This window comes from Mastigoproctus giganteus, chromosome 12 (assembly GCF_048544385.1).
Source record: "Mastigoproctus giganteus isolate SK-2022 chromosome 12, ASM4854438v1, whole genome shotgun sequence".
NCBI lineage: Eukaryota > Metazoa > Arthropoda > Arachnida > Uropygi > Thelyphonidae > Mastigoproctus > Mastigoproctus giganteus.
The window spans coordinates 117,365,368-117,378,556 of NC_143586.1; the positions used below are offsets into that span (position 1 = coordinate 117,365,368).

General features: G+C 38.4%; 1 protein-coding gene across 1 annotated transcript in view; it reads right to left on the minus strand.

Annotated features, from left to right (window-relative positions):
- dtr (defective transmitter release) overlaps nt 1-13,189 on the minus strand; it is a 675,513-nt gene that overhangs the window by 354,281 nt on the left and 308,043 nt on the right. The window contains exon 5 of the mRNA XM_090385868.1: nt 13,013-13,179. Within this exon, the coding sequence (XP_090241994.1) occupies nt 13,013-13,179 (167 nt within the window). The remainder of the gene's footprint in view (nt 1-13,012; nt 13,180-13,189) is intronic.

The window sequence follows — 13,189 nt, forward strand, 5'->3', positions numbered from 1 at the left end:
AAATTGGAGGCCCATAATTGCGGTACAGGTTTAATTTCATGGAGTTTATTATGCACATGCATTTGCCACAGAAGTGTCCATCAATCCTTACATATATTTTGTATATGTATTTTGAAATCACTGAACGGGACCAGAAAATTCACTGGCTGCCAGTAATGGTGAAATGGACAGAATCAAGATCATATCAAGTTCCAAAATGATTTTCAGTGTGCATTTAGCAGAGAGAGGCCATCTGCAATTGCTGAGTGTTCAAAGGCTGGTGTCATTCAAGTCTTTAATAGATGTTTTCTTGGTATTTTTCTAATCAGGGACAGAAGTAACTTCAGCCAAAAAAAACCACTGCTGACATCAGAGCAAAATAATCAATGACATTATGGAGCAGCTTATCACATGTAATCATTTAATGAGGGAACATTGGAAGGTATTAGTATCCACACCATATGAAGAACCCTACAAAGAATACATTATAGCAATAAGAGACCTTGACAGAAGCTACTTATCTTAGATCAACTGGAAAACATGGTTGTTTTGGTAACAGGAATGCATAGAATCGGCACTGGAGGGCTAGATGCGAGTTGTACCAATGAGTCCAAATTTATGCTTTTTTAGTACTGATAGAAGAATACACATATGAAAAAACCACACAAAGCACTAGATCCAATTGGCTGCTTGAAAAGGTATCATGATCATATCAAGTAAGGTATCATGATGTGGGGCACATTTTCATGACATATTCTTTTCTGTTGGATGCCACAAACTCCTATCTGAACATTACGGTGGATCCTACACCTGGAAATGGTGATGTCTATTCCTAAAGACAGGAGGGATATCAATGTGAAAATGAAGCCATTCACTACACCCAATGACTGAAGCAGTGTGAGTAACACCAAGACAACTTTAAAAATCTTCCCCAGTCAATCCCCAGAAATTCCTCTATGGAAAGAACTACTAAGATCTTCAGGTTAGTATTAGTAGTGGCAAATGATGCAAGGAAGCTTATATAGCATCAGCAAAAAAAAAAAAAAAAAAAAACCATTTCCCATATCACCTGGCTCTAAGAGTCTGTCTAGTTCTTCTTTGAATTTACTCAAACTACCCATCTCTACAACACGTGGGGGTTTGCTCAAACAATCAACTTTTGCACATCTGTCCTGCAATCATCCTTCCTCAATTTGAATTTATGCCCCTCCATGCATGCAGTCTGAGCAACAAGGATTCTATCAGCTTGTCTAAATTTATTCAAAGCCTTAAACACCTCGATCAGATTTCTCCACAGGTGCCTAATCTCCTGATGTTGCAATTTGCAGAACTAAAGTCTCTCCTGGTAAAATCATCATTTCACTCCCTAACCTCGTTACTCTTCTCATTGCTTTCATACAAATCTGCAGTGATGTAAGAATTAACAGCATTTATGAGAACAGCTACAAATGGAAAAAATATTACTCACTTACTAGTTCCAATATGAATCTGTTAACATCAGTGAGGGGAATATCCAAAACTGTGTCTACTGTGATTCCATAACAGAATCATCTCATTCATTAACATGTCTGGAACATAGCTTGGGCATGTGGGCCAGATACATTAATGACCTCTGCAGGGGGTGAGGGGTCTTGTCATACTGAGCTCCTCCTTTGGATGTATAACTCTCCCTGAAAGAAAGATTTTTTTTTTTTTTTTTTTTTTTATGTAAGCCCCAAACACAAGAGGTATTAGAACCTATAGTACTTAGTACCATGCTTGGGTTGGAGGTTGAGAATGTGAAATAAGATATTTGTTGACATTGGACTTGAACTTCTGTAGACTGTAATTTTCAGGAAATACGTATGAAGGAAGGTTGTTCCAGAAAACGGCAGTTGAATGAATAAACGAGGAAGATGAAAAGTTGGTTCTGTGAGTTTGAAGTTGGACAGTAAGTGGATGTTGGCTGGTGGCGGCACGTGTTCAGACTGTTTTGAAAGACAGAGTGGGAATTACAGAAGCTAATTCAAAAGAAAAGTGCCCATGGAAGTATCTGTAGAAGAGGTATGCAGCAGAAACAGTACGTCTATGAGACAGCGAGTGGAGAGACTCTGTTAGAGATGAATCATTAATTAACCTAACTGCCCTCTTCTGAAGGGAATCAAGAAGCCTGAGAGAGGTTTTGGGGGCACCACCCCAGATGTGGAAGCAATATTCCATGGCAGGGTGGATTTGCGATTCATACAGAGTGAGCAGCTCTTTGGAAGAAAAGTAACGCCGAGAGGGAAAGAGAAAACCAAGTTTTTTAGATGCAGAGGAAGCAATATTTGTAATGTGCTTGTGCCAAGAGAGATTAGAAGTCAGGGTAATTCCCAAAAGAGATATATCATTTTGCCTAGAAATCGGGGTGTCACTAAATATAAGCATAGGAGCAGAAGAATCCTTTTTGCGAGACATAAGACAAGACTGAGTTTTAGAAGGGTTGAAATCAACTAAGTTGTCTTTGCCCCACTGGAGAATTACCTGAAGATTGCCATTTAAGGAATTGGTAGCAGGTTTTTGAGAAGTTGAAGCTGATTGAACAGGGCAAGGTTTCTCAAAATGGAAAGTGGAATGCAATGTGCTATCATCGGTAAAACTATGGATAGGATTTCCAGTCAATGGAAGAAGATCATTAATATACAAGAGGAAAAGAGTGGGGGAAAGGACACTGGCATTAGTGGAGAAGTTAGAAGACAGAGAGCCATCTAACATCGCCCTCAGTGAGCGATCAGAGAGAGAACCAGATAACCCATTACTTAAAACAGTTGGCAAACCATAAGATGGAAGCTTGTTTAGAAGACCTTTATGCCAAACACAATCAAAAGCCGTTGAGATGTCAAGAGCAACTACTTCTGTTTCACCGAACCTTTCCATTGAATTAGTCCATAAATGGGTAACGTAAGCCAGAACATCACCAGTGGATCGACATTGATGGAATCCATACTGGCGATCATTGATCAGACGGAAGGTTTCTAGGAAGTTTAAAGATTTGGCAGTTAATTGATTTCTCCATTACTTTAGAAGGGATAGAAGTAATTGCAATGGGATGATAATTGGATGGGAGGGATTTGCAACCCTTTTTAGGAACTGGCTGGATATGGGCAAATTTCCAAGCAGAAGGAAAAACACCTTTGGAATAAGAAAGTAAAAAAAGGCACCAGAGAATAGGAGTAAGTTCGGGAGCACAGGTTTTGAGAACAAGTGGAGAAATACCAACGGAACCTGGAGCTTTCTTAGCATCAAGATTCGTCAAAATCATTCTAACATCCTTTTGACGGAAGACCACAGGAGGCATTGAATGGAGTGTGTTGGAAATGGTGTGAGGTGTTTTACCAAGATCATTAATATATGAGTTGGAAGAAAAATGGGATGCTAGCAGGTCAGCTTTATCCTTGGCTGAAGTGACAGCAGAACCATCTGGTTTGGACAGAGGTGGAAGCAGAGATGGGCAAAAGTTGCAGCCAATAGCTTTGGCAAGGGACCAGAATGCTTGGCTACCACTGGGGCAAATAGCAAGTTTTCTACTCTTAGCCTGTTCAATCTCTAGTTTGGACTGATTAATAACTGCTTTACAATTGTTGCAAGCTTTGGTGTAGGCAGAAAATGAAACTGAAGAATGAGAAACAAGCCAATTAGGATATGCAACATTCTTCTCTTGAAGAGCCTTAGCACATTTATTGGAAAACCAAGGTTTAGATAAAGAACGAGATTTTAAAGTGGAGTGTGGGATAAAGGATACCATTCCTGCAAGAATAATTTCAATGACACGATCTGAGCAAACATTGACATTAGAAGTTTTGAAACAGTAATCTGACCAAGGAAAAGAAGAAATCTAGCAGGTCATCCCATTTTGCATTCTTGTAAAGCAAACAACACGAGCTTGGGAATAACCATGGGATAAAGGCTCCATTGGAGAAGAGACCAAGATTAGAATTGAGACCACGTATATTTGTGAAATGAATTAGGAAGTGCTTGGGAGGTTTAGATCTTTTCGCAGATAAGCTTGCTCTATTAGTTTAACAATTCACAGTGTATTCAATAGTAAGAAAAAGTGAGTGGGACAAGTTGTATGAAGTAATGAAATTTTTGGATATGGTGTACACATGGTAAGAATATACGTAGATCCTTGACATAACGTGGCCTCAACAATGCTCCCCATATACACACACTACTCGGACTCCCTCCAGTCACTATCTGGCAGAGTAGACATAGCAAGATTATACACTAGTTGATTCGGAAGCCTCCTAGAGAGTTACCAATAGGTTCGGTCCGGCCTGCGAACATCGTTTTAGAGCTGTACCCTCAAAATGTAAGGAATATTGGATCTCGCCACGATGTTCATCATAACCTCAAGTCATCAATCATACTGCATGATGGAAAAGATAGGGAAGGGTTGACCGGAACTTAGCTCTAGAGACTAAACATGGGTCCCACCACTTCAAGCCTCCAATAAGGAAAGTGGTGGTATTGCACCAGTTGATGAGAGTCTATCTACCACCTATTACTGCCTAGTAACATAGAGGAGGCGACATTCCTCCATGTGGTATGGGCACCACACCTCGACCCCTGCTTACGTTGGTTCACACCTGGGTGGTCATCCACCATGTACCGAGGATTATTAACAGTCCCACCACTGTGAAGGTGCAAGCGGAGGATTTGGCTGTCACAGACCGTCCAGACTTTGCCAAAATTGGGTCCACTTGACTTGAGTGTCACCCGAATATCAGTTCCATCAGCGTTTTAGACTCTCAGGTAGCAAGTGCAGCTTGTCTGGCATATCTGAGAGAATGTCTGTGACAACCTCAAGGATCAAAATGGTTGTTAATTAATTTTTTTTTTTTTTTTGTTCGTTTTTTTGGCTGATGCTGATAAGCTTGTTTCTTGCATCATTTGCCACTACTAATTCTAATACATCTAGCTGTCTGCCCTTTATTGAGTCCTTTACGTAGCTAAGTTTGTTATCTGTAGGGGAGGAATATTAGTGAATATGAACTCTATTCATTTTCCTATATTGTAGTGAAAAATATCAGAACTTTTCTAAAGGGATTTTGGAATTTTCAGAAAATAGAGGTGGGGGGGGATAAAGGATACATAACCTAGCCATTTGAAAAACACCTGGTCCAGATAGGGCTTACTAATGACAATGGGATAGCTTTTATGTTTGAAAATACATTGGGATTAGTAGTGGGATGATGTAACTGAAAACACAGATCTATCCTACCTGCACCTAGCATGTATTTCAGAGTTATCTCCCCACATCCCCATTATCAGCCTTACTGGTGGAAAGAATAGTAGCCTTTCAAGTTCTGTAGGACTGTTTTTTAGTTCAATGGAGAGATGTTGATATTTGGACTAGCTCTTCTGCTTTCTGTTGCAATGAAGCAACTGTTTATTCTGTTAATAACTGCAGGATTTCTAGGAAGATGCTCTCTCCTGTTTATGGGATCTACGTTTTCTCAATGAGATACAAAAATGCACCATGTCTAGAATTCTAAACAGAAGCCAGTAACCCCCAATATAAAAACCTCCCCAGAGAAGCCTTACAAAAAAAACTCCTATAGAACCTGAAAGGTGACCATTTTAACTATGTTAATAAGTCAGAAGGGGTTTCTTTATGGTAGAGGGTTATCATTATTAATTTTTTAGACAATCAGCTCACCTAAAGGCTTGCTAAAAGCAGATAAGCTAGTTCAGTCTTTTCAAGCATATTATTCCTAATCTAATATAATTTGTAAATTACACTGCATGGTGATTATCTGGATTAATTTTGAAATTAAAAACTCTGTTGCCATGTGGATAATACTAAGTTAGTGTATTAATTAAGTGCTTCTGTCTTAATTCCTAAACTTATTAAAATTATTAGATAAACTCATTATTCCTAATAATTCTCAACTCCTCTTTACTTACTACAAACCAGACACTGTCTGCCCATATTGTCAACAGTACAAATGACATCTAGGGAAGTAATCCCCACCAATCTCATCTCTGATAAATTCCAAAGGACTTGTAGAAAGGCTTAAACACTTACAACACAGGGACATATTAGTGAGCTCTGTCTGACATGGAATAAAAATTCAACAATATCATTTGCCCATTTATCACAATAGATATCAGTCTTGTTGACAGATTGGCATTTGTAATGGTAAGATATTTTACACAGACTATCCTATGCCACTGTCCCATTTGGATCTATTAGACTTCTCAGCATGTCAGCCATATTTCCAATTTCAGGGAGCATTCATATCTCCAAAAGAAGATGTTAAGTAATGGGCAGGGGGTATCCCAATGTTCCTCTCCTTGCTATCTTTATGGCTCATCTGGAGACAGCCACTTCAACCACATGCCTAAGTTGTAAAATGCAACTGATGTGATTCTGATATGGAACAACAATAGATAGACTTTGGATAAATTCCACTCATATATTAACATTCAACATGACATCACTTTGGAACTGAAGAATAACAATTCTCTCCCAGTTTTACATAATCTTATGAACAATAAACAATTGGCAATCTTTACACCACAGAGATCTACAGAAAGCTACAAACACAACTGCATTTCTGGAATTTAAATCCAAGCATGCAAATTAAATACAATATTCCCCCATGTTCCAATATTTTTAATCTGTATATTACCAAAATTATTAAGAAGTTATATCATTAGAGGTATAGGTTAAGATAAAACTAGGGATTAAAGGGTATACACAGCTTTTTTAATGCGTTTAACTGGAAATTTTTTTTTTATATACACTATATGGCTGTTCTCACACATTTCATACAATATTCATAGACTGGTATATGCTCACTAATAGAGGATGCCTGTCACCTGAGGAGAGACCCATAAGTCTTAAAATAGTTGCCATGGTGTAACCCAAGTTTCAGATAAATGTTAGATTAACCTTTTTGTAGTGCTATTTCTATACAATGATATTAGCAATATAGGTGGTTAATAATAACTAGCAATACAGGTATGGTTAGCAACATGTGGATAATGGTGTGATTTGTAATTTACACATAAACTAAAGCTTTGTAGAGGCTTTAGCTTATACTTGCATACGAGGAGTGGTACAAAAGTAATGCCTCCTATTTTTTTTCCCTCAGAAAATTTTATTCCTGCAATTAATCCTCAATCATTATAATAAACACACTTATTTTTGCACAAAATCACCATCATTTTCTATGCACTTCCACCATCTCTGAGTCAGATGCTGTATTCCAATCCTGTAAAAGTCCTTATTCTTTCTCTGAAGGGCTTTGTGAACACTCTGCTTGAGCTGGTCACTGTCCGCAAAATGGGTTCCACAGAGTGCATCCTTCAGCGGGCAGAAGAGGTAATAGTCAGAAGATGCAATATCCGAGCTATGAGAGAGGTGAGGAAGAACAGTGCACCCCAGTTTTGCAATGGCCTCCATCATACACAAACTGGTATGGGGTCACACACTGTCATGGAGAAAAACCTCATTAAAATTTTTGTCCAGTCGAACTCTACAGATGCAGGCTTTCAATGTTTTCAATGTTACCACATATCAATCTGAGTTGATTGAGGTGCTAAGCTCCAAAAAGTCCACAAGCAAGATTCCATCTTTGTCCCAAAACACTGTCACCATGACTTTACCCTAAAAGAAGGTTGCCTTTTGAACTTCTTCTCGATCAGCGAATTTTGATTCCACACCATTGACTGTCGCTTCGTTTCAGGGTAATAAAGGTGGATCCATGTTTTGCCACTTGTGACTATGCGTGACAGAAAAACCTCTCCTTCACTCTCATAGTGTCTAACTGTAACACTCACCATTTTGAACTGAGTGCTGCACTCACGTGGAGTCACTGGTTAAAGCATTGCAGGATCATCTAGACAAGATTGTAGTAATAATTCAAACACAGCATGGGTTTGTGAAGGAGAAGTCTTGTCTGACCAATTTTATTGGCTACTATGATGTGATCGCAAAGGCTCAGGAGGCAAAAAATTATTTTGATATCATACTTGATTTCAGGAAAGCTTTTGATACTGTTGCATATAGAAGACTACTGTACAAATTGGAGCAGTATGGCATTAAAGGAAAGATGCTAGAATGGATAAAAAGATGATTGAGTGGGAGAAGACAGAGAGTGGTAATCAATGGACACTGCTCTTCGTGGACTAATGTTATTAGTGGAGTCTCCAAGGGTTTGGTGTTGGGGCCCCATTATTGTTCAACAAATTTATCAATGATATTGATGAAGGTATATCAGGCAAAATGCCAAAGTTTGCAGATGATACAAAGGTTGGCAGGGTTGTTAATAACAGTAATGACAGTATGCTACCACAACTTTTCTAGATCCTGTTGCAGTAGCATACTGCAATTACAAAGGTTGTCATTAACAACCTTTGTATCATCTGCAAACTTTGGCATTTAGCCTGATATACCTTCATCAATAACATTGATAAATATGCGAAACAATAATGGGCCCAACACCAAACACTTGGGGACTGAGAAGTGGCAACTGGAGTTTAACATTGACAAATGAAAAGTATTGAATATGAGTAGCAGTAACTCCAGAGAAATGTACCAACTGTGTGGTACTACACTTAGAGTAGTGGAGAATGAAAAAGATTTGGGGGGTAATTGTGCAGTCAGATATGACGTTTTCTGAGCAGTGCAGGCAGGCAGAGCAGTTCATAGGGTCTTGTCAATGATATATAGGAATTTTGCTAGTAGGGATAAGGAGGTGATTATCCCTTTCTCAATATCCAGGCCACACCTTTAGTACTGCATACAGGTCTGGAGGTCTCATTTTAGGAAGGATATAGAGTTGCTAGAACAAGTATAGATAAGGGCAACAAGACTGGTGAGTGGAACAAGGGGTGCTCCTATAAAGAAAAGCTTAAGCTCTGCAAATTGCAGTGTTTGGTGACTAGCCACTTGCAAGGTGATGAGATTGAGGTGTATAAGGCTGTGAAGCCATATACACCTCAGTCTAAGGGGCTTAGAGGGGAACAGGTATTCTGTGTGTTATCAGGCACAGTCTAAAACATCGATGGATCCAATATCTTTCTACTACAGAAGATTTAGGAGAAGTCCAGTTGGCCTGCTTCCCAAATATTCGCTCATGCACAGCTTGATGGTAAGCCCTATTAGATCACTTAGGTGGCATTGAATGTGTAGAGTGGGTCTCTTCAAGATGCCAGGTCAGCGCGAAGATGAAAAGATTAAACCCTCCAGCAAATGACAGCACAACGAAACAAATGGCCCTCAGTCCCCACTGGCTTTCACTCCCCCCTCTTATGCAGCGAGAAGATCAGGGTGGAAGCAGAGGGTGCTAAGAATCTCTGGGTACAACCAGACTGCCATGCACGGAAACTGAACTTGGCCCGTTACAACATAAGATCGCTCATCGGTGAAGAGAGGATATCAGAGCTGGAAAAGGAGCTAGAAAATGTAAATTTGGATATCATCGGCTTGGCTGAAACAAGAAGAAGAAATGAATCACTTATAAGTTTATCAAGTGGAAATCTGCTGTACACCAATGGAAACAGTGAAAGGAGCGAAGGTGGAGTTGACTTTCTGATCCATAAGAATATACAAAACAACATTTTGGAATTCAAAGTACATCACCAAGTGTGTCAAGACTAATACTGAGGATTTCTAAGAGGTACAAGCTAAAGGTTATAATGATTTATGCACCAACATCAAGCCATGATGATGAAGAGGTTGAAGAAATGTACACCAAAATTGAGAGTCTTCTAGATGAACAGAAAACTCATTAAACTATCATTATGGGGGACTTCAAAGCTAAGGTTGGAAAGAGACAAAAAGTGCAGAAAGGGGAACTATAGGAAATTTTGGAATTGGTGAAAGAAATGAAAGAGGTAAAAGACTTGTGGAATTTTCAGAATCTAGAGGAATGTCAGTAATGAACACTTTTTTCAAGAAAAGGGTGAACAGAACGTGGACATGGAAGAGCCCAAATGGATTAACAATTAATGAAATCAACCTCATCCTCACTAACAGAAGATATATCGTAAATTATGTTACCATCCTGAATGAAGTAAATGTTGGAAGTGATCACAGAATGGTAAGATGCACACTTGATACAGATGTAGGAAAAGAAAGGAAAAAACTGACTCGAGTAAATAATACGAAGGTCTTTGAGAAAACAGAAGAGGAGAAAAAGCAGTATGAACTGAAACTTAAGAACAAGTTTGAGCTTCTGCAGACAGCTCCAGACCAAGATATCGACAAGGAATATTACAACTTTCTGAAAGTGATAAAGCCCAAGAAACCTGTACGGAAAAAGAAATCCAAAGAAGAAAAAATTAGACAAGAAACACTTGTTATGATGAACCAAAGGCAACAAATGAAGAGCAAGATAAATACTGACAAGGAGACAAATGAGTATACTGAGTTATGCACAGCCATTAGAAAGAGACTCAGAGAGGACATAAGAAGATTTAACACAAGAAAAGTAGAACAAGCATTTAAGGGAACACAAAGGACTTAAATCAGCAGCCATGAGCAGTAATACAGAAAAACAAATGATACTGAAACTGAATAATAGTAATGGTGTACTTATAAATAGTAGAGAAGGCATAATTCAAATAGCAGAAGACAACTAAAAAGAGTTATACAAAGAGCGAGGGAATGATGCCAGCAGTGGGGAAGATGGATGGCAAATAAGTAATACATACGACACACCTGATATACTTTCTGAAGAGGTAGAACATGCACTGGAGAAAATGAAGAATCAGAAGGCCCCCCCACGGTGAGATGAAGTTACTGTAGAGTTAAAATTGGGAGGAAGAGACATGACACAAAAACTGGCAAGACTCTTCAGAAATGCATTAGAAAAGGTGTGACGCCTAAGGAGTGGAATAATGCAATCATAGTTTTGCTGCATAAGAAAGGAAATAAATCAGGAATTGGAAATTACAGACCAATTAGTTTCTTGTCCCACATCTACAAGTTGTTCAGAAGGCCTTGGCACACCCAGGGTCCTCAGCTGGATAACATCATTCTTCTCTTCTGGGTGATTCCCTTCTTCTACTTCTCTCTCTCAGGGTAACTCAGAATTTTTTTGGCTGGTGCAGCATAAGCCTCAGGCTTCCTTGCACTATATGGCTACTTCTACTACTACTAATAATAATAATAATAAGAAGAAGAATACTTGATGACAATCAACTGAAAGAGAAAGTTGGCTTTAGGACAGGATTCTTAACTATGAATCACCTTCACGTAATATCACAACTAACGGAGAAATAAAATGAATATAAAACACCATTATGCCTGGCATTTGTGGATTATGAAAAGGCATTTGACTCCATACAGCCTAAGGCAATGTTTCGGGCACTGGTAAGACAAGGCATAGATATCCCATATATTATGATTTTGAAGAAAATATATGAGAACGCTACCTCCTTTATTAGACTAGACAAAGACAGTAGCAAATTTAAAATTCAGAAAGGAATTCGACAAGGAGACAATATCTCTGAAGTCGTTTACTGCTGCCCTTGAGAAAACTTTCAGAAGATTAGACTGGTTGCAGAAAAGTGTCAATGGGAATGGAGAGTACCTAAACCATTTACGATTTGCAGATGACATTGTGGCCGTACGCCACAATCCCAAAGAATTACAGAAATCCCAAAGAAAATTTTAATCAGTTATGCACAGTTAGTAAGGATTTTGGGCTAAAGATGAATATGGCTAAAACAAAAGTAAGGATGAACAAGTATGCCACAGAAAAGGACATAATGATTGAAGGAGCAGTAATTGAAAGGGTGGAGATATATACAGATATATACTTATCTGGGACAGGTTATTATCTGTAATAATGATAAGCGGCTGGAAGTCAAGAGAAGAATAAATTTTGGATGGATAGCATTCAGGAAATACAGTCACATATGGCTAAAACAAAAGTAATGTTGAACAAGTATACCACAGAAAAGGACATAATGATTGAAGGAGCAGTAATTGAAAAGGTGGAGTCATATACTTATCTGGGACAGGTTATTAGCTGTAATAATAATAAGCAGCTGGAAGTCAAGAGAAGAATAAATTTTGGATGGATAGCATTCAGGAAATATAGTCACATACTGAAGAGCAATATCCCAGTTTGTCTGAAACGTAAAATAATGATCCAATGTATACTCCCCACCATGACTTATGGAAGTGAAACTTGAGCACTCACCAAAAGAATGGAAGAGAAGCTGAGAACTACACAGCGAAGAATGGAACGAATTATATTGGGAATCAGACTGTTAGATAAGAAGAGAAACACATGGATTGGACGACAAACTCCAATAAAGAACATTCTTATCAAAACTAAAGAACTAAAATGGTCTTGGGCAGGACACATAGCTGAAAATCATGATGACAGATAGACTAAGAAAATAATATAATGGTACCCAAGAGGAGCTAGAAGAAAACCTGGAATACAACGGTGGAGATGGATAGATGAAATTCACGAGTTTGTGGGTTATAAATTTGTTTGTTTGTTTTAGGATTTTATGGTGCATTAGCATCTAAGGCTATAATGCAGCAAGTCAATGGGTAGTAAATGGTGGCCACTGCACAAAAGAGAAGGAACTGGAAAGTTGCTGGAGAAGCCTTCATCCTGCAGTGGATTGAAAATGGATGATGACGATGATGATGAAAGTTGTGAATGATTTGAGCAGGCTCAGTGGTGACTGGATTCTTCCTCTTGATCATATTACGAACATCAGGGGGCATAAATTCAAATTGAGGAAAGACAGTTATTGAATATATGTGCAGAAATTTGCTTTTAGCTAGCAGTAATTGTTTGCTGGAATAAACTTCCATCCGTTGTTGTGAAAGTTAACAGCTTAAATTAATTAAAGGAAGAACTGGACAAAAATTTTGGAGTGAATGAATAGGTGAAATGGGAAGTGTTTTTTTTTTTTTTTTTTTTTTTTTTTGACTGATGCTGTATCAACTTGCTTTCTTGCATCATGTGCCTCTACTAATGCTAATGCTAACAATTTTTAAAACCATAAAATTTTCAAATTAACTAATAAATACCAGAGAGGGCATGGCAGCAAATATATTCAATACTGCTGGGTCTTTTAGCATGTTGTGTGATAAGTCCAAGAGAGAAATAGTCTGACATTCTTTTAGATGTTCAATATCCTCTACATATATTAATCTGTTATGACTTAACTGCAACGTATTTAATGTAGGCAGGCAACCTAATAAAAA